Below are 27661 nucleotides of genomic sequence, written 5' to 3'. Positions count from 1 at the left end.
CTTATTTTCCTCAGTGATCTTAACCATTGGTTTGCTTTACCTTGTTCAACTGCTTAAAAATTTGCTTGGAAAAAATCTTAACTTGCCAATAATCACTGATGAAGAACTCAGCTGGAAAATGTACTTTGCTGCTTGTTTCCTTATGAAAATTTGCCCTGTAGAGCCCTTCTAGACTATTATTTAGCTTTTTCAACTTTCCCATAGTAACATCATAATTTAAATGTATTTTTTTTTTCTAATAGAGAAAGCACACACTGGAGAACAAAAGGCCTGAAACTGCCAACCTCAATTATGCTGAGTAGTACCACATGGAAATCAGTGGAATAATAACATTATACATTAAGGTATAACTCAACATAGTAAAGACTACTTAGAACAAAACTACTAGAACAAAAATACTTGACAAGTTGGCATAAAAAACCTCTCTCACACACTTAACACCTGTAAAATTGATGTAAACTTTATAGTACAATCTAATACATTATGAGATTAACTAAGAAAGAATGGGAAAAACACGTCATTATAAAAACAAGAATCTTGCAGCTGGAGGTTATGCTGGACTCCACCTCTAATCTTAAACCATCCCCTTCTGAAACATGAGTCCATGCTTCTGAATTCATAGCTGGCTGTACATCCAAACTTACAGCATTTTTTCCTTATGTCAAATACATAACTTAGAATGTCATACGCATACCTATAGGGGCTTGTGTTTGCTGACCTTATGAACTGAACAAGTTGAAAAAAGACTGTATGGATACCTGCTATACAATAAAATGCACAGACAGTTACTTAAATTGGGATTTTAAAAAAGTCAACAGGTGTGGAAAGAGATTACCCAGTTCATTCCCATTGCTCTTCCACATGGAAAGGACACTGACAGTACACGTGGGCTATGACACTCCTGAAATGCCATTTACTTCTGAAAATCAATATATTTCAACAAACTTGAAGATGGTTACTTCCTAAGATAAGTTACAAGCAAGAAAAAGGCAGCAAAAAAACTGCAGCTCTATTTTTTTTCCCAGATTTGCATTCAGCATTCAGGGAATTTGTTAATTTAATGCTGAGCATAGCTTCAGAGAGAGCATATTAGATATCAATTTTCAGGACAACATTTAACTGATTCTGGAATAGACAGAGTATTTCTGACACAATCAGAAGAATTTGTGATTTGGAACCTTGCAGCTTGTCAAAGAGCTGGATACCACTACTCTGCTGCTGTTGCTTTGAGAACCATCCTCTGTGGAAGCCTCCTACCCCAGCACTGCCTCACTCAAATTAGCTTGTAAGCAGAGGAAGAAACTTCTCCCATTCTATGGTTTCTGCTTCAAATCATGGCATCGTTCTTTTCCCTGTGATCATCCTTTGAAGAAATCTGTGTCTATGTCTTATCTTCCTTCTACCACAGTCATTGTTTCATACCTATCCAAACACTCCTCATGAGGAAAATTCTGGCTTTCTGTTCCTGTTCTCCCTTCTTCGCTCCTCTTTCCTGATAGTATTGATCTGATGTTTTCAAGGGTTTCAAGGCTGGCAAAAATATGATGTAATTACAACTCTCTCTAAATATCAATTTCCTGCTGATACTGCTACTATCCCCATTGACTACATCCTCTCTCCTAACTGGAGATGCCTGAATTGCCTTTTGTTCTTTCATGCCCTACTGCCTCTTCCTTTTCTAAACACTGATTGGCTTTAATTGAAGAAAAATAAATATATCAGCCTTAACTTCATTTGACGCTACAACTACTGCTCCAGACTTGCCTTCTTCAGTTAATAATTAAACATACATTCACAGTCACAGCCTGAGGTAGTTTACTAATTTCACCATGTACCTCTGCATCCTGTCTCCCATCATTTGCACTCAACTAGAACTTCAGATTCAGCGCTTCATCACGGAGCGCTTCTTGTCCCACACTTCTAATTGCTTCATTGGGGCGTCCTGCAGAAATTCTCTGTAATTCTTCATTCCAGCTTTCTGCCACAGTTTCTTCAGTTTCTGGTTTTTGGTCCATCAAATACTTCATATAACTAATCTCAAAGACACAAATTACGCTTTATATATATATACAAATTGGCCTGTCAACTCCTAAATCATAAAGACTCTTTACACATGGCCAATTCTAAGGTTCTTCCTGTCTACTTGCACAGTCAGAACACTCATCCAAACTTTCAGTAGCTTAACTTTCAGTTATGACAACATAATTTTGTCCTTTTACCCATTTAGTTCTCCAAGGCCACTATTTGAGATGTCTCTTCGTTAATCGATCTTTTTTTCATCACATCAAATACAAGTTGCCTTTGTAAAAACTTTCAATGATCTTTCTGCCCATCTCTGCCTTTCCTCTTGCCCTTATTTACTACTCAAGGACAGATGATGCATATTAACACCATGCTGACCACAACAGCTTTATCACTTTTTCTGTATTCCTCTTCTAACCATATTCATTTGTGGGCTTCTGTCTTCCATACAGCTTTAAAAATGTTTTACTTAGACACCAATATAAAATAAATGATAAATAAGCAACCAAACAAAAATAATCATAGGTTTTTTGTAGGGATATCTGCATATCTAAGAAGACAACCCAGATAAAATGTGTTCAGTGCAAGTTCAGGTTCAGTGCAAGCTCTGCCTCAGTACTCTGCAGGAATAGAACAATAAAGAGATGTTGCAGACCTCAAGTTACTTAATAACTACCTTTAGGATTCAAATGTAAATATTGTACCCCATAGTAAAACCAACAACAGTGAGAAAAGCTCAGAGAAAAACTCAAATCATTTCTGACACATTGAAGAGAACTGGTCCCAAAATAGAACCCTATGGATCCTCATTAGTGTAGAAACAAAGGAGCTCACTGAATAGGAAAATGTTTAGAGGCAGAACTTGGTTCTATTACTCCCTGATTTCTTGACATATTAATTCTCTAAGCAATGGAAAAGTTATAACATTACTTAATAGAGATTCTATGAAATCTTAATTAATGGCTGTACAGCACTTTAAGATGCCAAGATTAAATAAATCAAGGGAATGTAAACCATATTCCTATATAATAAAGCCATAGTCAACTGTCTTTTCTTTTTCTTTTTTTTTAATGTAACTATGCAGTCTTTCTTCAAAAGCTATCTTTAAATCTACAAACACACCACAATAAAATCAACTGTTCTACTAACCAGCATTGGATATCTTTCAAGAGAACAAACGAGAACATCATTGACTAAAATATCTTGACAATCTTTCTTCCATAACACACAGGTGTTCTTTCCTGTCTTCTGTACTAATATTAAATACGCTGTGCTTTATCAGCTGTTTGAAAAGCAAAGTGAATGAGCATCTCTCCCACTTCAATAGCAATGAAAGAAGCTAGTAAGACAAGGAAGGTGAGGTAGGTTCAATGTAAGAAGAAATTATTTTCATTCTAGGTTGATTCCTCACTGTGCTAAGTCTGTGTTACAAAGGAAAAAAAACATGGCAGTATATATTTAAAACCATTCTAGTGGTTTTATATTTCCTTACCTAGTTGGTTCTGGCAAACCAAACACCTGATGACCTGGATATTTTATTATTCGTGTTTTTATTATTCACATTTGAATCATAGCACCTTCTGAAAATTAAATGCAGACAGTTTTTGTCTCCTTGTACCTGAGGTACCTGCTTATAAGGAAACCTAATAACTGCCAAACTATTGGTTCTTGTGGGAAATTATTGTATAAGATAGATTTCACTTCCAACACTGGAGAAGTGCCAACAACCCATTCATCCAGTTTGTTTTTTTAAATCTATGAGCTGTAGGAACAAAATCTAACTATAAACACCAGTTAATGTAGATTTTATCTCACACTTATAGATATAAGTATTAACTACTCAAACCTGAAAAAGGGGCCCTTGATTTCATCACTGTTTTGAAGCTCAATGCATCAGCCAGTTCTATATCAGAAATCTCTGAGTATCAGCCCCTGTAGTTTCCAGAAATTGCAAATGTATCCATATTTTAAATTCTAGAGGAAAAATTGCATGTACTAAAATTGAATTGAGTTTCAAACTCACTGAGTTATGAATGGAAAAAAAAAAGTTGTGTTTTAAAATAAACCTTGAAAACTTCTTTCCATATCCAATCACAGCTGTAGGTTTCAAATTTACAACTGATTGATCATATGGAAATTGTGACCTCTTTGCTCCTGTGAAAAGATACAGATGTGAATGATGATACAAGTCTGCTTCACATGATGTTTTAGATCATCTATAAAATTTTGTTCCTTCCTTTCCCTATCCATTATTTAGAATATGTGATGATTACATGAGGAGGCTACTTGGTGTCTTATCTTTCTGTCCTCTTCAATTAGACAAATTCGGACTGCAAATCAAAAACATTATTTGTGTTGAGATCACCTATATATCAACATTCTAATTGGGATTCCATTGGAAGTCTCTAAGCTGAAGGAAACCTGTATTGAAGATTCTATTCTATTCTTCACATTACCTGGGATCTTTTCTAAAATCAGTGCTTCCAAAATGACAAAAAAAAACCAAAACCAACAAAACCAACAACCCTGTGTGCAGGTGCCTTTTGTTCACCAAGATAAGACACATGACATCTGTGCTAGCTGTGCTTTTTGATTCCTGTTCTCTCTCGCTCTCTCTCTCCTGTATTTTCTCCAGACACATCTATATCAGCTCTGATAACTTCGTCAAATTACAGTGTCAGTAATTAAACTGTTTAACAAATACTTCTTTAAAATCCGGTTCAAAGCTAGAAGGCAATGTCACCATGAGCCATTAAATGCTGCCACTCCTCCCTAGACATGGATATATATGAGAGGCAGCTGAACTGGCTCTTTTATGTGAAGCTTTGAAAGGATGCAGGATGAAAGGTGCCACGTAAATGTAAGATATAGTTTTCCATAGTTCAGTATCTTAGTGAAAGGTTGTAATTAGTTTAAGTACTGTTTAACATAAATCAGGTCTTTGCATTCTGGATTTCAAATGGAACATCTTGACAAGGTGTAGATTATTTTATGTTAGACGTAAAAAGTAGTCTGTAGTAAAATACTGTAATGATGGTCTGAAGAAGCTTTGAAGTCTGCGGATGTTACTGAAATTAGGGAGAGCAGATTGGCTCTGCTACACACAACCTGTACATCAGATTTATTAGGCTTTATTTGACCTTAAATTTCCTGGAATTGTTTTCTGTCTTTCTAAATTCTTTAAATGTTTAAAGATTTTTTTTTTTTTTTGGCTGTTGTTCTGGGTGGTTTTTCAATCTTATTTTTTTTCTTTCAAGAAAACCAGAGAGAAATGCTCAGAGAGCAGAATGTTCTCAGCACTGCTAGATCTTTCAAGCCTATGATTTATTCGCAATGTACTTCAATTATTAAAAATAGACAGTATTTTTATATCTTTCAATTCTGCTCTACACCAAATCACAAAAGCCAGATATTTCCTATTAGTGTTTGATAGCATGTGGTTACTAAGGCCATAAAAAAAAATAAAATGAAGGGCACTTTCAGTTTTAGTATAAACTATGATTAATTTTTATTAAGATGATACGTTTATATATTATAAACTGACAATTTATTTGTAGATTTTTTTTTCCCTGCAAGTTTAGTAGTTTCCCTTGGTGCAGAATGCAGAATTGTATATGAGATATGTGAGTGTCTAAAACGATGTATGATAAATGAAGTAGCATGCTACTTATACGCTTATCATGTTCTCTGACTAGCAACAGGTTCAGCAAAGGGCACAGCCAGTAAATGAAATTTTCCACCAGGACAATATATCATCACAAGAAATGTATGCGTTGGAAACTTACAAGCTTGCTCGAGATGCGGACAAGGTGTGAAATGGTAAAAAATGAAAAGCAGAAACAGCATATAGTAAATTTCAAATTCAGCTGTATTTCCATATTGGCTGAGCCCGGTGCTTTAACTGTTTAAAGTCATGCAGTTTAGAGAAAAATAAACACAGACACACAAATTTAGCTCAATTTTGATGCTAGAATAAATTTCCTTCTTTAGAAATCCTATACTTCTGAGAAAAACTAGAAAGCATCTGGTAAGAATGCTTTTAAAATCTCCTTCAGATTGAAAACAAAAAGCAACATCTTTAAATGCATATTTTTTCCTCAGACTTACAGGTAGAAAATCTGCTCCAGGAAACGTTTATCATGACTTTCAGCATTCTGTGGAGAGCACTAATTAAAATAATAATAAAAACAAACAGAAGAAGACAAAAGGAATGCTATCCGTCTATTTCCCAGTGGAATTCAGTTTGTTTACAGAAATGTTTCATAATAGAAATTTCTGGCATATAACCGTGGAATCCTGACATAGTATAAATGCCCTTTTTTTCCTGCAGAGAGGTAGGCCAAATACCAGAGAGAAACTTCTTGGCATTCTGTTGCTAGGTGGAATCACAAATAAGAATAAGTGGAGAAAGTCTGTTTTTATAGCTACCAGCTGTACTGCCTCACTGAGGAGAGAAGAGCATTGGAGAAGCTGGTGAAATTCTGGAATATGATCCAAGAGAAGCTTCTGAAACTTCTTGAAATTTGTTACACTGCAAGAAATCTAGCGTAAGAACCACTTGTGACTACATATTATGGTAGCAGTTGTACTTAAAAGCTTTAACAATTTTACAAACTGAGTAGCAAATCCTTCTCTTTTCTTACATCCTTACTGGCTAAAATACACTTTTGGAGAGATTGGGTGGATTCAGTTTTACTGTGCGCAGTAATTCCAAAGCCGGTAGAAAATCCTTCAGGCCATAATGTCTTGCTATTTCATTTTTCTTTTCTTTAACCAGAAAAACTCCTCCTCTTATTTTTGTCCCTCTCACTTCCAACTAGTAACTTTTCTCCCAAATCCCAAGCAAAACAGAAGTAAAATATGCTTACAGTGACACTCAAGTATTAATTTCATAAATGTTCTGTTTCCTGCCAACACTGTAACAGACATCTTGTTTCCATGAGCTGAATCACTGCCACCCTATTCCAAAGATGTTAGTGATAACATCTTTAACTGTTGGATAATCATGAAATGGAATATTTATTTTAGTGAACTAGAGGTAGATCCTCATCTGGATGTAGACAGGCTTACTCTCTTCCCTCTCTATCCTACATGACCTTTCCTAATGCCAGTCCTGATGTGATTTAGCCAAGCATTTTGTCTGGATAGCAAGACTGCCCCTCTGATGCACCACGCCTTCAGAGAGAACCTGTCTCACACTCTCAGGCTGGCTCTCTCAAGTGCTTTTTTCCTCCAACATGGTTAGGCTTTATGCTGCCCCTCTCCAATGGAGAAGTCTTGACCTGACTGAAAAAAAAAGGAAATTCTGCCACTCTCTCCAGTGGAGCCTGGACTTCTTTTCATGTTTTTGCTTACCCCCAAATTTGCACAGTTAATGTTACTTGTCTTTGTGCTTAACATTTTTGTGCTTCCCGTTCTGTTTGGATTTATTGTTTCTCTATGCACCTTAGATCCAATCTTAATTTTCACTTTTTGATTTCCTATGTCCTTTTTTTTTTTTCCTGATGTTACTAATTTTGAACTAAATGCTTCTTATAGAGTTTGCTCTCTTTTGAGGTGCAGTGTATAAGTGGCTAAAAACATAAAAGACTATAATCGCTCTTTTAGGTTTAAGTGTCCAGAATACAAGAGAGTTTTTTGTAGAACATGAGGCTAGACCATCACTAGCCGTAGTGCTCTGACATTTTGCTCTGACTTCCTGGTTTCAGCAAAAACAGTCAAAGAACTCTCTAAGCGAAATGCATTTTTTTTGCAACTCAGAGGCAAAATGAGATTGCTTGCTGCAAGCCTACTGTTTGTGTCCTTTGTACTATCAGGTCACAAGTCTCACAATCTTTCATGTCTGGAATAAAAACCTAATTTGCTTGGTTGATGTCGGACTTCAAGGGTCTGTGCGCTGTCTGGTTAACTTTGTTGCTGAGCAGTGATCACTGTCTTCCAGGCACAGGCTCACTCCCAGCACACAGGAGATCCCAGGGGCTCTCGTACCATTTCCAGAGTGCCCGTATCTTCTGTGTGCATTTGTGCCACTGTCCGAAATCAATGCTTAGTTGCTGCTCTGCAGTTCAGTAAGCCAAGCCCTCTTATTCATTTGCAAAGTATAATTTCCCTCCTTCATCCTTGCTGTTTATAACATCCTTCATTTTGAACAATTGGCATATTTTTGCAGTGTCATCTGTTTGATAATGCCCTTGTTGGACAGGTTGCAATTTCCATCAACACTATCTTTCCACCAATTTCTGTTCTTTCCCACAAAGTCCGTCAGTCAGAATTGTTTTTGTTCTGTAACATTTTGGGATTTAGTTTAATTTACTAAGTTTACATTAGCATCCTTTAAGCAACCTGTCTAAATACAACAAAATACAGATGTGGTTAACTTTCTTCCTGTTTTACAGAAGGCAATCAGATCTGTAGTTTCCCCTGATATTATCTTTGTATGTCACCCTTCCCATGGGTGTGAGTGAAGATAAAGATGATTGAGTTTCATTGCTACTGCTATAGCATAAGGCAACACAAACTGCTTAAAATGCTTACAATTTTTGAATGTGCTCTCAGGGAAAAAAATATTTTGGACTGAAAAGAAAGACTGTAATGAAGTACTTAGTTGATAAAGAGAGATGCTACTTTTTTGCATCTTACAATTCTGCTTTTCCATTAGCTTTACAAAAGTTCGTCCTTTCTAAGTTGAATAATATAATATTTACAGTTGAAAAACCATATTTTTCTATAAACCGTCACATGGGGAAACACTGGGTCTTAATTAAAAGAGATATGAATTATTTAATTCTTATATCTGGTTTTAAATGCTTAGGGACAGTTTCCCACCAGTCTACATGACACTGTAGTCTCTCAAGAAAGCATTTGATACCCATCTGGTTGCTAAAATTCATTCTGCACTCTTTGTTAAAAATGTCAGCATTGCTGTCTTAATTTGGCACTCTGTGAGCAACACAAAGCGAAGACCAAAGAAAGAAAACAAATAAACTGAAACAAAACAACAACAACAACAAACTGAAACACCAAAAGCCTATGAGAAATAAATGTTGAAAAAAAGAAAATGTTCCTGGAATATATTCCCTATTACGGAGTGTAGAACATGAGAAAGCTGCCCACACAATCATCATGTTTATTCTTGCTTCAAAGTGCTGTACAGATACTATATTTATATTCCAAGTTCTAGGTTCAAAGCGATGCTTAAATACTTTTCTTTTAAACTTCCATAGCTTTTTCTCTAAGTTCTGTTTGTCTATCTAATAAAAGATGAGTAGGATCCTTGTCAACTAACAGCTTTACAGTTTAAATCAGGCCAACTCACACTGACTCCAAGGAGCCCATTTGGAGAGTCATAGGAAAGAGCAGAGACAGCAAATGCAGCTATAAGGAGATTTAACATCATGATCTCTCTTAATTCCCTGAAGACAACAGTTGAGGAATCATCAACTTGTGAATATCAAGTAGTGTTAGAAACCTGGATTTATGATATTACAATACTACCTTGTTATATTTCAGGGTGGTTTTTTTCTGTTGTTTTGTGTGTGTGTGTTTGTGTGTGTGGGGAAAAAAAAAAAAAAAAGGCTCCAACAAGGGCAGTACTCTGTATTTTTTGTTTGTCTCATGTGATCAAAGGTAATAAAGTATATTAATAATCCTTTCCATCACAGACTGCAAGACTAAACTCTCCTTACACTGTCCTCTATGGTTAATGGACATCATGTTGATTTTATTGGAATTCTTCTGCTGACATTTTGACATCAGTCAAGTATTTATTTTAATGACAAAAAAACCAAGTGTTATCCCTGGTATTGTCCCTAAGAAGACAGTTAGATTATATTTCATGAATTTATGTATATTACAGAACTTCTGTACTTTTTGCTTATGGGGGAGGAAAGAGAGACAGAGAAAGAATACAATAGCCGAAGGAGTTAGATCCATTCTTCTATTTAAAATAAACTTTCCAGTCTTTAACAGCCCACAAAAATTAAATGATGTCAAGAAAGATTTGGTAACATTTTAAATTAACTCCAGCAGAAATAGAGTCCACTTAACTATTGTCAGGAGGAACCAGAAAAAAAAAAAAAGGGCTTTTGTGGTTCATTTGAAGCACAGCCTCAGAAGGGAAACCTGCTGATTGCAAATGATATAAGGCTGAGGTTACACGAACTTAGTATTAACTTTACAAATCAGGAACTTTATGATGAAATGGATCTCTTCATTTGAAAGTCTCCAACCCCTATGCATTACTTTGTGGTCTGTAGAGACATTATCTGATCGTTCAGGGAAGTACTTCTGGTTTGTAAAAGTGGGGACACTAAAGATCATCAGAGCCCAAGTCTGTTCCCTGGGGCCTTTTTACTCTGCTGACACTTACTGAAAATCTACTAGCAATACACTCTCTAGAGCAGCAATCATTAACTCATTCAAAGTCACAGGCACAAGGGGTCTGGGGTTACCAGCTATTAATTAGTGTAATTATTCCCAGGATGACAATTACCAACTGCAGGATCCACTTAACATCTATTCTCAACTCTTGTCTTTCTGCAATGCTAATGTTTCTAATTGGTTCATTTACTACCATTTACTGATTACACTCACCATGGTATAGTGTTTCAGATGGACAGGATGGAAAGCCAATACCTAATATTGACCTTTATAGTATCCTGTTATTATAAAGGCTGCTCCTTCCATCATTAGCCAGATCATTTTATTGAAAAACATATGTACTGTTTGTGATAGATTTGTGATGTTTCTTTTCTTTCAAACATCCTTACAAAATTCATTCGGTGGAGAAGTAATGCATTTCAAATTACTTTCTTCAAAAAATGCACTTGTACATGCTAGTACGTTGTGGTATTGGTTGCACAATATGATATTTAAGACTATTACAGCTAACAGTGATACTCACATGGTTCAAACCAGATTCTCCAGCTGGAGAAATAAAACAATGCAACAGCAACAAGAAGCTAGAAGAGGTACAAGTCTGCAATCTGTGTTTACTTGGTAATGACCAATTCCTGCATGATGCTGAGTTACAGTCAAATCCTCTGGACTTCAAATAAACTAGAATACTTAGAATGCACTTAAATCAGACAGATGTATTTTTTAAAGGAACAGAGAAAAATAAATTGCATAAATCTAGTTTCACCTGCTTGAGGAATCTAACACAACTCTCCTGTGAAAGGAAAGGCAAGATGTCTACAACAAACATGACTTCAATAGGACAGAGAGGTAATGTATAATTTATTTAATAATAATAAAAGGAAGCAAACCTTTGATTGGAATATTTTTTTCTATATTGAGAAAATTGGAGGTCTCTTAAATCCACAACAGGGCAAATTTCACCAAATGCTTTAATAGATCCTCCTAACTCAATAGAACATTCATCTTTTGCCAGATCAAGCTATACAAAATAGGATAAATCAGAAATTGTCATATATGGAGACTACAGGAGGAGAAGTAACTGTAAGAGATTAGTACATCAGTTCCTCTTTCCAGTACCAGTAAAGTGTGGATTATTGAAACAGGAAGAAGATTTTCTATTACAGAAGCAGGAGAAGAGTGAAGAGAGTATGGCATCATGCTATTCTGACATGTTTCTCTTTCTTCATTCTCCAAGAAGCTGACAGCAAGTGCAATCAAGGATGTCACACACTGAAAAATCAGTGTTTAAAAGGAATAGAGAAATAGAAACATATACTGCATTATGTATTCTGGAGAAGCTTTATCTCTTTCCTATTGCCGATGAGTCAGAAATTAAAAGAGAAAATAACTTCAAATCTGTGCTAATATATGGTTTCAGAAGTACCATTTGCTCCTATAGTATATATATTTAAAGAATCTCCTGGACAGCATCTCAGCTATGCAGGAGTAAGTGGAAGCAGTGTTGCTTTTAAATGTGCTGTTAGATTGTATTTGTGAGCATTTGATGTTCTTCTTTAATAACCCCAAGTAAAAGGCTGAATGAATTCAACAACAGTAGCTGAAAAAAGTGCAATGAGTCATATTATAGGAAAATGGAGAAAAGGATACAGGACTCTCCACTGAACACAATCCTATATTGTAGGCAATCTGTGATAACACCCTTTTCATTTCAGTTCAGTCCCATAAAATTACCACTAACATTACAACTCATGCAGAACACAGATAAATGTAAAAATGTCACAGAATTCTTCCAGATGGGACTTTTAGTTCCACTAGATCACCATCTACTTTTTTACTTGTCTAATATTTCATTACAACCTTCCATAAGTTAATTTTCTTTCCACTGACCATGTAAATCACAAATCAATTTTCATTTAAAATGCCTGACTACAGATTGCTCCTGAAAGCTCAAAGCATATGCTTCAGTGAGCACTCCAACATTCTTAATGCACATTAGAAAAATGTTGTGGTTTTTTAAAAATCTTTTTAAAGGAATTAATTTTACATTAATGTCTGGCATGAGACCCAAGTCGTGGTACTCCTCCCTACCTTCTCTTACCCCATCTTTAAAAAGCAGGTGCATTTTTGAAATGTAACTGCATGTAGAGCTAAATGTCTGTCATGACAAGGATATTCACTTCCAAACAAAAAAATCAGGCAAGAATATAAACTGCTTTAAATTTACAGAAAGCAGTTACAATTTCTTAATCCCAAACCCCTACTTTCTAGGGGAAAGAAGACAGAAAGGGAAGAAAAGGAGGAAAACCATTCGCAGCCCTGTCATTGTGCTTATTTGAATCATACTTTTTCACATGTTCTAAGTGTTTGTATAACTCAAGGAGTGGACTAAAATATATGGCCAGTACTAGCTTTACGCATGGAAGCAGCCAACCCATAAACCAATGAGAAATGCCCGTGAGACAAGCAAGATACAGCTTTATACGAATTCCTGGAAAATATTGTGGAAATAGTATGATCTAAAATGTTATTTTCTTTGGTTAATTTGAACATGGCACTCTTCCTCTACAAATCTGTAGGCATAAGTTTGGCGAATCTGGACTTGGGAATGGTTTCTAAGGCTGTTTCTGCTATTGTCCTCTTGAGAAACATTAGACGGTCCTTACACTTCTCCTTGCCTCAGTTTCCACATTACTAAACATTGAATGATTGGAGTGACACTTTCAAATGTTAAAAGAGATCACTTAAATGCCTAAGCTGACAAATGCATAAGCATTTACTAAATCAGTAAGAGGCAGGACTCATCTTGTGGTCATTTTATGCTCTTTATAAGTAAACTTGATTTCCTCACATCAGGAATTTCTCTGATGTTTAATTTGAAAATGTTTTCACATGTTCTTGTCACTAGAGAATCTCAGCATCAAACTTTAAATGAGCAACAGAGCATGCTGGTGTCATGGGAGAAGGAAGAGCTCTGTCTTGGAACATGCAGGAATTATAATCCTTTCTAATGGCACCATCCCAGGTCACTGAAGTCTAATGAACTGATGAAGCCCAAGAGAAGAGAGCGGTTCCTGCAGGTTTCTTTCCTCGTCTGAACTCACACTGAGGCCTACTTTTTAATTTGCTGTCTCTTTTCCCATGTACTGGAACATCCATATCTAACATCCACCATTCATACCTACCTCCACCTATGGGATCGTCTTTCCATCTCTGAAATACTCTTCCACGCTGTTTTGCATCACTCTATCACATCTGTTAGGCAAGACAGTATAGCTTTGAATCCCGACTTCTTGAAGCACTCTGACACTGGGATTCTAGCTTGGGGGTGATGGAGAAGGTGTCAGTTCAAATAAGGCTGAGCGCTCATGACAAATGAAAGTAGCTTTGCGTTATGTGGGACTCTTTCTCATAATGCAATGTGTCAGTGCTGACCACTGAAATGGGGGAAGGGAAATTCTGCTCTTGAGCAGTCCCTGCAAATAGTGTCTTGCCAAACTATTTGCAGGTTATGGTCAGCCAAACCCTAAGGATCTTCACTCTGGGGTTTTTAAAACTCAAATTCCCAAATGTCAATGGAGACTAAAGCAGCACACTTCACATGAATCTGCCTCACTAGTACTGAATGTTGAGGGCCTTCGGAAATGGCTTTGTGTGGCCTTATTACAATCACCACTTAGAACTGACCCCTTGCAACAACAGTGTGGGATTACTTTAAATATGAGAAGGTGTTGGGCAAAAACACATTATCTAGGATGGATGCTATTCACAGCAGTAAATTCTCCAAAAACCCATCTATTAATAGTCAGTGGAATCTTTACAGAGCAGGCATTACAATTAAGAAAATCTACCCAGTACTTTAACTAGACTTCTAAAGCTAACTTTAGCGAAATAAAAGACCAATTTATTGAGTTATCTAGACAGAGAGAGGCCCACAAAAATATTTAATGACAGATATACCTATGAGTTGGCTCAAATGCTTGGTTTATACTTGCCAGCAGGCTGTGCTTTTTGAGTTATGCCTCACTTGTCTTTTTATTTTTCTTTTAATGTCTTTTTTTCAGTCAGCAAAGGACTAGTAAATGTACCTTATGATCAAGAGGTGTGCAACTGAAAAGGGATCTCAATTAGTGTGGCCAGAGCATCTTTCAATTAACTACATCCTCTGCTTCTGTATATCCCTTTAGTTTTCAGGAGTTTCTCTTCCAGAGCCTGGACGAGGCTCTTGAAGCTCCATAGGGCCTGTAAAAGTAGGCATGTCTGCTCATAGGAACAAACTGGGATGTGAAAAAATTCTGAAGGTGTATTAGAAAGAAAATGAAAGTCTTCTCAAGAAAACCATGCACTCTAGAGAGAATCTTTTCAACCATCCAAGTTTTCATGGATCCTGATTAATTCTTGATGAGGAAATTAACATCCATACAAAAATCATATTGTTCAGGAAGCCTGCAATTCCACCGTAAATCACATCTTAATAACTACAGAATTTCAGATTTATATATCTAAATGGTTGTTTCAGTGCTTATGGGTAGCTTTATATACACACACATTTAGGTATTCCATTTTCAGCATTTTCCTACAATTACTAAACAGAATATTACAGCTGCTGGTGGCTAAAATCAAATCTGACAAGTTAAATTTAACTCTGCAAGTGCCCTGGTAGAGTTATTTATTAAATAATAATAATATTAAATAACACAAAATAACACAACCCCCTTCAACTTGAGCAGTTGTTCCTAACATCTCTACCTAATCAACAGTGCTCTGAATTGTCAGCAATATAGGTTTTGATTTTATTGCATGTACTAGTCATGAGTTATTTCTTTCTGTGCCACTAACACAGGTTTTAAGGCTATGTCAATATTAGCAAGTGATTAGGTGCAGCACAAGTGGGTCACCAGATGGAGACAGTTGATCCTGCGTCCCTTTATTCTCCTCTACTTGCAGTTGAGGGTTCTTGATTTGGACTGTATGCACCCTGGTTTCTTGCACTGAACTATGATTCATGAAGATATCCAGAGGGCCTACTATGCCAAGGGTATCCAGCCTCGTGTCTTATCTTGGCTGTGCTAGAGAAGACGAATTATCTTGGGCCAATGTTTTGGTTGATGCTGAGTGATGGGTGTTTGCCTGAGGCTGGGCCGAGAGATTCAGTGAGAAGAGCCACTGCCGTGATAGCACAGGGCATGGCATCGGCCACATTACCAACTGTCCTGGGCTGCACGTAGTACTGTGGGATTCTCCACCTGATTCTGTAGTGCCACTGGAACAGAGCTTCTAGTTTAGCTTGCTCCAAGACAATTCTGGTCTACACACATCAAACAAGAGGCAGATGGTGAAATCATTAGGATTCATTTCAAGTATGCACTACTGCTCTAAACCAAATCTCTTTAGTAGATGCAGCCTACTATACAATAAGATTTATTTTATGAGCAGTGGTTTACTCCTGCATTCCTCTACCACTTCAACAAAAAAGTTTTCCCTTATTAATACCAGTAAGTTCAGCTTTTTCAACCTCAGTTTCTAATGGCCACCATGTCACTTATGAAATGATCAGATTAGGAGACAAAGAGAATGTAAGTGAAATGTGACTGTGTATAAATTGCTTGGTATTGGAAATCTCATCCCATTCTGTTATTTACTTTTCTCCAAGTAAGATAATTATATTTGTATAGGTATACGTATAGATATAGATTAGATGTTACATTACAAAGCCACAAGGGTTCCTGATCTTGTTAACATGATGGTTGTCATAGTTTGTTTTGTTTTGCATGAGCAGGAGCTCATTACTGAGAGCCCTTGTCATTTACATCGACCTATGTCTTCTTAATGAAGCATTTCTGAAATGAATGGCAGGACATATACATTTCAGTTCAAACTCTACCTTGCTCCCACTGAAGTAAATGAGACTTCAAGACAAAGGAAGCTTTGTTTTTACAGGTACACTCTCTTCTCTTGTTCAGTATGCTTTTAGGGAAGACCAATACCGACTTTCAAATCATTTTACTTTCAGGCATTATTTCAGCTGGACTATTTGGCTACTCCCTGCACTAGGTTGCTTGCACAGTTATGCACTCCTAGGCTTAAAAGAAGCTGTAATTTTTTGTGTTCCTTCAAGTGCAGTTGGATACTATAAGGCAAACAGACAAGCCTCGCTCTGTCCCAGTTAGCCAAGATGGGTATAGTTTGCTGTGCAGAAGAGGTGAACTAAAAACAAGTTTCACTGCTGGGGAGGGTAATAGCACCACTGCTTTTGCATCAGTTCCCTGCCAGGCAATCCATAGACTGACGCTGATGGTTGCTCTGGAGGGAGTCACTTACCCTCCAAGCTAGAGGTAAGATGCCAGATAAGCAGTAGCCTGTAACAGGGGATTAAAAGAAGAGAGAAAACCAGGGGGAAAGATTAAGATAATTAACCTTTGTATATTGTATCCAACATAAATCCTATTGTCAGAATCTGTTGTTCAAGTACCTGACAAACTTCTGTTTCCATTATATGGAAAGTTGCGTACCTTTCATGGTTTTATAATAAACTGGAAGTGAGTAACAGTGTGATATCAAAGGAAATAAAACTCCAGTTGCTATTGCTGCTGGGGTTGCCTTCTGAATGTGGCTTACACAATATTTCATCTGTGCTGACACCTTTCACTCTCAATTATTTGGCTGCTGTCAAAACAAATCAATCAAATTATAGCACAGTGTCTTCATGTTACCATTCCACTGCAAGTTACTTGCATTAGCTTTGAGATATACGGAAGTATAAAATTTATCTCTATTATTTATTTAATACAACTTTCTCCCCTGTGAGTTAACTCACAAACACAGCAAACTCAAATTATCTGATGTCAAACATTGAATATACATAAATATCACCAAGAAATTGCAAAATAATGGCACTCATGGGAACAAAAATGCATAAAGATACACTTGATAAGTCTTACACTTACAACCAACGATGTTCTTCTGACAAATGGAACAAATAGTATATGTTTTTAATTTTAGTTGCAACTGGCCAAGGTTCTCATATTAGATAAATGCAATTTCATAAGATACAACTTTGAACTACTGTTCCTGCTAAGGCAGGATTAAAAAAAAAGAAAAAAAAAAGATTTAAGGAACAGATTTTGTTAGCAATATAATCAAAAAAACAAGCAAACCTGGGTCTGAATATTTCTAAACATGCTACAGTGCTAGGAGGGAAGCATTATCTTCCTTTACAGTTCACAAACACTGATCTGGGAAAAGAAAGGCCAACATCTCAAAGAGATTCTCTGAAAGCGATTGCTTCGTTCAGATTGCTAGACCCATAGTTCTCAAAGAACATGCACAGAATTTGTTCTTGAGACATATTATTATTTTAAAAATAAATAAATAAAGGAATCAACTTTCAGGTTGCCAGTAAGTGAATTTCCTGAAAATGCACTGCTGTCATTTTCTTGCTTTTTGGACAGGATGCATTTTTCGTTAAGAGCTGCATCTACTAGAATACAGGAACTCAGTTTACAACAGGTTTATCAGCACCAGATATTTATCTTTTCTTCATTTACTACAGTTATATAATGGGAAATCAGTTGCACATTAGAGAATATTTGAGTTCTGAATAACTTTAAAGCAGAATATACAGGACAGACAAGAACAACCAGCACTGAATGAAGAAAGAGACTAGAGAAATAGTATCTGAGAAAATGAAAGGGAAAGATATCAAAGAATCAGATTCTTTAAATCTAAAGCATCAGTGTTGACTTGAACATGAATTAAATCATGGAAGTGAAATGAGAAGCTTGTTTTTATGCTGAAAATTTCTTTTCAACATTGCATAATTAGTAATAATGAAACATAAAAACAAAGTGAAAGAAGAGTATGCAGAACATGTTAAATATGTAGCTTATTAAATTTAAAAGCAATATTGTTCTTATAATGTGTAAGTAAATAAAACCAAGACAGGCAATGGTCTTAGAATCCGTAGTGTTGTGGATCCGATTAATCTCAGCAAAAAATTCCAGTCCATCTGCTGGCTGGAAAAGGTCACCATAGGTCCCAAATGTGGGAAATTCACCTTATTATTCCAGATACTGAAATCATTACTAGGCCTCACCAATAGCCTGTTTTAGACCTATGAACCAGAACAAACTTAAGAATTAAGAGTACAATTAACTTTTACAAGATCTAAAAGACTAACAAGACGCAACTCACCTACAGAACTTATGATGAGAAAAAGATACAAAAAATACAAGAGGAAGTATCCAAAAAAAAAGAAGAAAAAAAAAAAAAAAAAAGAAAGAAAGAAAGAAAGAAAAATAAAAGAATGAAAAGAGGCCTGTGGTTCTGTAGACTTTAAAAACATTTCATTAAAGGAATTGACTCCCAAGCCATTAACTTGAATGTTTCATGGATTCAAAATTCACACCATTAAAAGTGCCCATAAACCCAGTGGGTCAATAAAGACTTTGTTGTTTTTATGAGTCCCTAAATATATATGTGCTTGATTAGAATCTCACCAGTCTATCATGAACACAAGTTTGTGTGCAGGGAGTTTTTAAAACATGAATCATAGGATTTTATTAATACAAACACAACAGAAAAACAAAGGAAATTAAACCACAAGGACTATAAATGTCTGACTTAAATCCACCAAGGCAAGGAAATTAAGAGAGAAGGCTGCAAATCCATCCTGGTAATCCTTCTGTAGCTCACTGTATTGCATTTAGGAGTCTTGGATCAGCATATGAGCCATAGATGCATATGTCATACAGATGCACCTATTGATTTCCATGTGATCCACCAGTGCATGCAGCATATTTGCTACAATGCACAGGTGAGGAACAGACTGACAAACATCAGCTAGAACTTCTACTTGCATTCCCAATTTCTTGGCTTTTGTAAGATTACAGTAAGTTAAGTGCTTACCATTATTGGAATGAGTTTTCTCTACATTAATTTAAATTGTCACGGTCTAAATTCAAGATGATTAAAGGCAAACAGGTGCAAAGTTATACTTTAAAAACAGCATTAAAATGCATCCATGTTCTGGTTGACAGAAATTTCATTTACAACCTTGCACACAGAATATTCCTGCCAGAAGCAGTATCAGTCTGAGTTAGAGCTAGGAGGATGACTGATGCTGAATAAAGTGCTACATGCCCTTAAATACCCAGGTTTTAGATACTAGTCACTCCACTGTTCTTAGCCTAGTGACCATGCCTGCTCAGAAGGCAGTTAACTAATAGGTTTTTGGTGGAAAATTGAGGATCAGATCACTTTTGTCTTTCCCATCTGCTCCTCGTCATACAAGTTGGAAACTTAGACCCTGCCAAAACTTGGCTTGCAAATAAGTAAACGTGAACAGTTTGATTTCAGAATTAATTTAATCTGTATAACTTCATTACTGATGTCGTTCCATATTCATTAGTAATGAAAAAACAGGCATTGTCTGGGTCTATTTTGAGTGGAAATCAACAATGGAGCATACAAACTTTAATAGGCCTTAAAATTATGGGCAAAAAAAAATTAAAACAACAAACAGTTGACGCACTATGAGTGATCAGTAAACAACCAGTAGCAAATAAATCCCCAAACCTTTCACATTACCTCTGTGAAGGCAGCAATTTGCCACTGTGCAAGATGAACAATTAACAAGGGAGCACATCATTCCCACGGGTGAAGCCTTGTATGATGAGGAAAAGCATCACAAATGGAAAACCAGCCCGCAAAGGTTCTTGCATCTTTTCTCCCAAAAGCATGTTAAGTCCCCCAAACTGTACGTTTCCTAGCAAATAGCTGGAGACACAAAACCTACTGCATTAGACCATCTTTAGGAACGTCTGCCTGTTTCCTCAGTTCCTCTACAGCACAGAGAGGATGGAACACAGGTGTCTGAGGAAGCCTGCTGCTAGTCCATAGGCGTTCTGTGTACATCACATTATGTTTGAGAATTTATTTTGCTTCTTTCCACATACTGAGTTAGGGAGGTTTCTCTTAAAAGGTCATTAACCCCTCCTCTGTGTGAGAAAGCCCTTCACAATGACTGTACTACATTCAGCATTTATGCAGTATTAGTGCAGTATTAGTGGACGTTTGTTTGGTTTGAGGGCTTACTGAAATTGCTAGCGAGTGCAGCTCCTTTTCTTGGTTGTTGTCATTCATGTTCTGGTTATGTTAGTACACTGCAGAAGTACCTGGGAATAAACTATTCCTCTAAGTGAAACATCATTTTGATTATTACTGACATTGGTGCTCATTAAAATACATAAGTGAAACACTGCTTTTCTGTAGACTCTGAAAGCTATTTCATGTTACTTGAAGGGGAATACAAATGAATAGGGACTGCGTCACTTCAGTTAAAAGGGGAAAATGTTCTAGAAACCAGAATTTGGACTCTAGATCAGTAAGCAATTGAGGCTTGTAGTTTATATATTTATTTTGTCTCTTTCTTGTTTTTCATCTCTCTGACTTCTGATTTTTAAGATCTGTGGGCAAAAGGAGAAAGAGCACGTTTACTTTTTCTGTTGCTCAATTAATGATCAAATCTATGTTCAAAAGAAACAAGACCTAATCAATGCAAACAATATATTTTTTTTGCTTTTGTTACCATAATGTTTTTAACCAACATTAGTTTTGACTGATCATATTAAAAAAAAAAAAAAAGCTTTCTAAATTTTTCTGCTGTTATCTACTGTTACCCATATGAATTTATTTGAATAGCTGTTACCTAGCTGTCAAGATGTTTAATATATTTCCTTTTCCACTGTGTTGCAGCTAAAATATGATCAGCTGCTGTTTAAATAATGTAATTATTTCACATTTTCATTCATGCAATGCTTCCTTTCAGCACTGAAGCCTTTCTCTAATGATTTGGGGAGATAGTCTTTTCTCATTTCTTTCAGAACTCAAGACTGAGAAACTCTGACTTGGAAACAAATTATTGATACCCATTTTAAGAACAGCACAATGCATAGTGAAAATTAAACATGCAAAGTTTCCACGTCATGAAACTTGCTGATTTATTTTGTTTTATTTATTTTGAGGTACAAGTATCATATAGGCTCTATAGTGGTGAAGTCTAAAACAATATTGTCTCATTGATATGCTGTGCAATAGATTTGGGCTAGCCATCGTGGAGAGACTCAAATTCTGGTCCACAGAGCATAGGTAGCTAGCACTGAGCTGGCAGATGACACAGAGCTAGTTTCTTCTCATTTCAACAGGCCTACTGTATTAAAAGGATAGCTAAAATAACATCAACATTTTAGCTCAAAATTCCTTGGCTGTCATGGAAAACTGAATGAAATGAGAGGTCAGGCTGAAGACAGCAACTCTTCAACGTGGAATCGAAAGGGATAAAAATATCTTAAGAGAACAAGACAAACCAAACTCTTTTCTTCCAAAGTAACTTTCTGTTCAGATATACGGAAATATTGTGATCTAGAAAAAGCAGATGGATTTGAGGAGACAGTACTTTTCTACAAAAAACAGCTTCCAGACATTGCTCTGAGATTAAGTTCTAAGATTCTTCCCCTGGCAAGATCATTGAGAAGGATAACCAAAATTGAAAAGCAAGCAAACAAAAAAACTCAGAGTGATCTGACCTGCCAAAGGAGCTGCATAAACTCATACTATTCAGCCCAGATATTTTTTCCCAAAGACAGAAAGGTGCATATTGACAAACACCTGCTTGGATGATGAGAGGAGAGCTAGAAGTGTTTTCTGCATTAAGCAATAAAGGCAGGCCAAGAAACAGTGGGCTGAAATAACGGGCTGGGAATACATGGTGTTGCAGAGTACCTATCTCCCTTCCACAGCCTCATCATTGCTGTGGTGATGCCTTCTGATTTTTGCTGTTTAGAAATTGTGAGAGCAAAACAGGTTGGTAACTGTGGCTGGGAATAGGGACCACAACTTCCTTGAATGGCATTTGATCTCTTACCTTCAGTAGTTTTTGTGGATTCCAGTAAAAAGTTATGGTTGTTGATTTTATTGTTTTCTCTAAATGAGTGTTTGTGGCAAGCCAATGTTCCATAGGTGAATTTGTGTTATGTTTAGAGACTTCTATTTACTCTAAACCATATAGCTATATTTGCCATCAACCTCCTCACATCTCAGTAAACTGTATTCTTCACATATTCTTTGTGCTTATGAAATCTGCTTAATAGGAGCTTGTAAAATTCTAGTTTTTCGCACGTGCTCAAAGTGAAAATTCACACATTTGTATTCCTTCTATTCACACACATTCAACTTACTTGCTTAGGGAGTGGATATGGTGCAGCAGTGTGTATGACAAAAGACAGTGTAATGACAGAATAATCAACATGTATAAAGTTTTGAAAGAGGCTTACAATCTAATTCTCTCTTCTTTGATGCAAAAAAAAAAAATTCCTACTGACTTAGTGGTGGATGAGGCCCATATAGCAACTGAACAATCTAACACAATTTAAAAAAAAAAAAAAAAAAAAGATTATTTATAGCCAATTGATAACTGAAGATTAAGGAATTTCACTGGATAAGTCATATTGTGTGAGTAATTTCCATATCATTAATCATGCTGTTTTACCGATGTCCTGAATTTTTAAAGGAACTCCTGTTTTCTCTTTCCAAATACTTAATGCATCTCCACTATGAATTCTATCATTGAATGCTTTTTTTTCCCACTATCCATAAGCAAGAATTTTCATTTTCCGTCCATTCACCTTGAGATGAAATTATTCCGAGCTCCATAAGAAAATCATCTATGCACACAGTTCATACAAAAATTAGTGGAACTACCCACATTAAAGCAGCTTAAATCAAAGATTTTCTGAATTCCTACGTTATTCCAGAATTCTGTAGGATGTCTTTTGATTTACCTGGCTAGGCTAGTTTGAAATGAAGATTTTACTGATGAGAGAATAAAAACTAGAGAAGAACCTGGCCAAAGAAGCTTTTGACATCTAAGTTTGATTGCACTGAACGTGCAGGGGCAGCAGATGTTGACAAGAATGGGAGCAATAAGACAGGCTGGAAAACAGCATGCAAACATGTCCCCCAGTCATCTATGTTGACAATGCCACACAGATAGGTTTAAAAGAGAAGAAAGTTGAAGAATATGGTTTGATTTTACCCACAGGGCATGAATTACCAAAGCAGCTTGAAGGAAACGCTACTATAAAATCCTGTCTCTTAAAAAAAATAACACACATTCTATGATTATCTTGCAAATGATCATAACAAATATGAACCAGAAATCAGTCATGGAACTGATGATATCACACAGCTAAAGACATTGTCCAGAAACAAAGCACTGTCATCCAACTCTTGGGAAGTTGTAAGGTGTTTAGAGGGATGGGAGGGGAGAATACAGAAGCGTACAAACAGCAAAGCAAGTAACTTAATTCACAGTTGTTGTCACATTTGGGTACTTCACGGAAGATATGATTGTCTCCACCTCTACCTGATGACCCAGCAAGTCCCTTAGTAAAGATTAGAGCAAAACTTTCCATCTGTTAAAGCCATTCCTCGCAACATTTATTTGGTAGCAGAGTTGCACCTTTTAGCTAGCAATTACACACCCAAGGATAAACTAAAGAGCAAGGGTTGCCGGACTTAATCCCTAACAGCTTTGCAACACAGGGCAAATAAATGATGTAAGAACTGCACGAGCTTATGTTTATTTATAATACTACATACACAGCAGCCATAACCTGGAGCACTCCAGAATAGAAGGATACATTTTTATAATGCCTGTTTCTTCATTAAGATTTCATCATCCACCTACGCTAAAAAGCCACTTCTCCTTCACTTTGTTATATCTGTTTTTACCCGCTCCTGGTCCTGCATTATTTTTTTAATCTCCAGTTCCCTACTTTACATGCACTCTCAAATTTTAAACAAGCAAAATTTGTGCATTAGTGTGTCCTTTTCATCTATGATTTATGAATGACAGGTTCTTCGGTGCAGCTTAATGGTATGAGAGAGACATTATTTTAAACATTAAAGTGAAAACCATTTACAACTATGATAAGAGAGGTCTGTTGACATTAAACTTTAAAACATGCACAAGGTAAAGGCAAGCAGCTGCTCCAACAGGTGAGAGTACTATGCATGTAGTTTGTAAAGGAGTTTGTTCAGCACATGAGCTGTCTCTTCCTTTGCTCTGTTTCACAACCTGTAGGATTTGGTGCTTCAAGCCATTCAGGAAATAGCCAACAACCCACAGTACAATCACCTGAAAAGCACTTAGGGGGCAGTGCAGAGCATTCACTTAATATAATTCATATTTTGGCTGAGGAAAACTTTCTACCACTTATTTCAGCAATCAGTAATCACACAGATAAACAAACCAACTATTTGAAAGAGCTAAAGTTTTATTTTGATATTGCCTGCTCACACCTCTATTACTTTCATGTGGACAGCCAACTGCTGTCTGGGAAGCAACCAAAATAATAAGCAGTAAATAAATATGCATTTTATATCACATGTGTTTGGACTGCGTACTGGTTCTAACAGCATGGAACACTAAGGTGGAAGAGATACCTGGTGTCTCATAAAACTGCTTTTCAGTCTGATTTTAGACAATAAGGAGACTACAGTAGACACCTTAAGGCAGAACTGTTGCAAACACGGCACAGCTCAGAGAGTGGGAAGGCAGTAAGGCAGAACCTTACTGGTAAAGCAGTCCTCCCACAGTAAGAAAGAGAATGTGCATCCCAGGCAGCTAACTGAGAAAGCTCTTATTTTATAACAGGATTTAGAAAGTTATTTTAAAGCGATACTCTGTTTTTAGCTGCCTCCATTCACTCAGCTACTCTAATCAGCAATGGTTAAACAGAATACTTATTTTCACGTTGCCATTTGAAATTCTGAAGCGAACTCTGAATAGAGAACATTGATCACTGATGACAGAAAAGCCTAATGAATCATTCAAGTTCTTTACAGTACTGACCTAGAGAATGTAAGAGCCCAACCTCCACTCCAGTTTTATAAAAATGCAAATATCCCTCAAGTATCTCTCAAGTATTCAAAACTAAAGCAAGCATTAACTTTCAATAAGTATCAAGAGCAACATTTCACTGAATGAAGAGACAGCTCTGTTTAAAAGAGACAAAGTGAAACAAACAGGCAAAAGACTCTGCCAGAAAAATGCTAAACACAACTTACCTTGTAGATTTTGCAATGGCAAAGTCATGATGCCTCCTGCTGCAGCTGCTGCTACCAGTCCTTGGATATTGGTGAGATTTGCTGTTGGTAGAGTTAGGACCAGTCCTTGTTGGCCTCCCAGCTGTCCAGCCATGTTGAAAGGAATAAGAATCGGTTGATTCAGGGCCGGCGTGCCTCCTGGCATCACCCCTGCTACTGCTGAGGCTAACTGTTGGGCTGTCAGTAATGGCTGTAATGAAACACAGACAGCAGCACGCCTATTTTACCATGCACAGCTCAGTGGTACACAGTATTACTTCTTCTGTTTGGGATCCTTCGGTGTTGCAGTACAAACACGCACTTCTTCCAGTATCTCAAAGCACGCACTCTCACCAACCCAAAAAGCACTGCCAGACACTTCAGACTGAAACTGTAATTTATATTGCCATGTAGCATGGTAGCAACTTGAGTTGAATCTAAACTGGAAAATGTATTACACGTGCACTGACAACAATTCATGAACACAAGACGGCTGAACTCAAGTCAGCTCACAAGTATCTAAACGCTAATATTTCCCAATTTTTTCCAGTTGTACATTGATTGGTAAGAGCTGAAAGCAGCAGTTACCAGAAGCTCTGTAGACCAAGCAGGATGCAAAACAGTTTCGTGAAGTGGAAGAACATTAAGAATCTTCTTAGAGTATAGTTGAAGATTGATAAAACCATGAAGTGATATGGAAAACTTTTTAAAAGGATTAACAGAGCCATGCTATTATGCTTACATTTTGCTGAAAAGAAAATATTTGATATAAATGATTATGAAATGCCTTTACTAATGCAGGAGCTGTGTGTGACATGCAGAACTGTCAGAGCCGACAAGGTTACATTAAAATTGCACTAGCTTTTTAATATTAAATCATGAGTTGTATTTCAAAAATAACTTATATAAGAAGTTCAAAGCATTTAACCTCCTAAATATACAAAGCTGCTTAAATTTATCTTAAGAAAGCATACAGAAAGCTAGTCCTTTCAAATACCTTTTAAAGCATACGCAAGATACATCCACATTCCCTTTTTGTAAGACAGAATACAGCCAAACAGAACCACCTTTTCTGCATTGCACAGATAAAAGATGATCATTCGCAACTACTCATTTTTCATCCAATTGCATGCCTCAATTAGTCAAAAGGAAAGATACTGACCTGAGGCCCAACAGGGAATGCAGGATGGGACTGACTGGGTTGGTGCTGGTCACCTGGGCTTGTATCAGACAGCACTGTGTTTCCTCTGGCCTCTAGAATCCAAAGAGGAAATCGACTTTAATATCAAGCCTAGGGACTGGCACATTATCTTCTACTCTGATGTCACATAACATCAAGCTGAAAATGACATGTTAAAGTGCTTTATCAATAACTCAAGCACTCAAATCACTTATCAGCTGCATAAATTATGCTAACATTCATTCAGAACAGCCAACTCATTCAAGGAGATACAAAAATCTGACAGCAGTGAAACTGAAGCTATCATCAACCCAGCTAATGTGGGTTGCATTATACATCAATTTACATACAGTACATGAGCACTCTGCTTGTGTGGGAACTGCATTTTCTACGCTTAGGTGAGCATCAGCCTTTCTAATTTCTGAAGGCAAAAATTATCTGAAAAGCAATCAAGTCACATCTATTTGTATCTTAATAATTTTCTTTTGCCACTTACTGAGGCAGAAAAGACTCTGATGCACAATAAAAAGGCGCTATGGAAGGTGAAAGCAAGTATGTTTCCAAATGACAGCTATTTCCATTGCTTTCTAAATTACACATGGGGGGAGAGCAAAACTATGTGAAACCAAGGCTTTTCACCATGTATTAAATTGATCAATATCCAACAATCAAACTGTATGCTGGGCACTAATGACTTGCTAAGCACAGAACAGAGTCCAGCCCTACCGGATTTCGCTGAAGCCTGCAGAACAGATTTGAAAAGAAAAAAGGGAAAGGAAAAAATGCCCATCAGTCACAACAAAGTACCAAGATGTTTTCAAAACTAAGTCCCTATCTTCTGTTTCCTCCAGGTGTAGCACTTGCATTGATTCACAAACTTTTCCAGCACTGATGGCGAGATCAGGCCCACATTTGCCTTTGAAGCTGAAAGATTGG

The 27661-nt window shown here is 36.7% G+C and overlaps 1 protein-coding gene across 1 annotated transcript in view; it reads right to left on the bottom strand.

The window, feature by feature from the left end:
* POU6F2 (POU class 6 homeobox 2) overlaps nt 1-27661 on the bottom strand; it is a 246238-nt gene that overhangs the window by 147557 nt on the left and 71020 nt on the right. The window contains exons 2-3 of the mRNA XM_052699000.1: nt 26708-26799; nt 25528-25756 (exon numbers count right to left, since the gene is read on the bottom strand). Of these exons, the coding sequence (XP_052554960.1) occupies nt 25528-25756; nt 26708-26799 (321 nt within the window). The remainder of the gene's footprint in view (nt 1-25527; nt 25757-26707; nt 26800-27661) is intronic.

Source organism: Tympanuchus pallidicinctus, unplaced genomic scaffold (assembly GCF_026119805.1).
Source record: "Tympanuchus pallidicinctus isolate F22 unplaced genomic scaffold, pur_lepc_1.0 scaffold34, whole genome shotgun sequence".
NCBI classification, from domain to species: Eukaryota; Metazoa; Chordata; class Aves; order Galliformes; family Phasianidae; genus Tympanuchus; species Tympanuchus pallidicinctus.
This window is presented reverse-complemented; position numbering and strand designations above follow the sequence as displayed.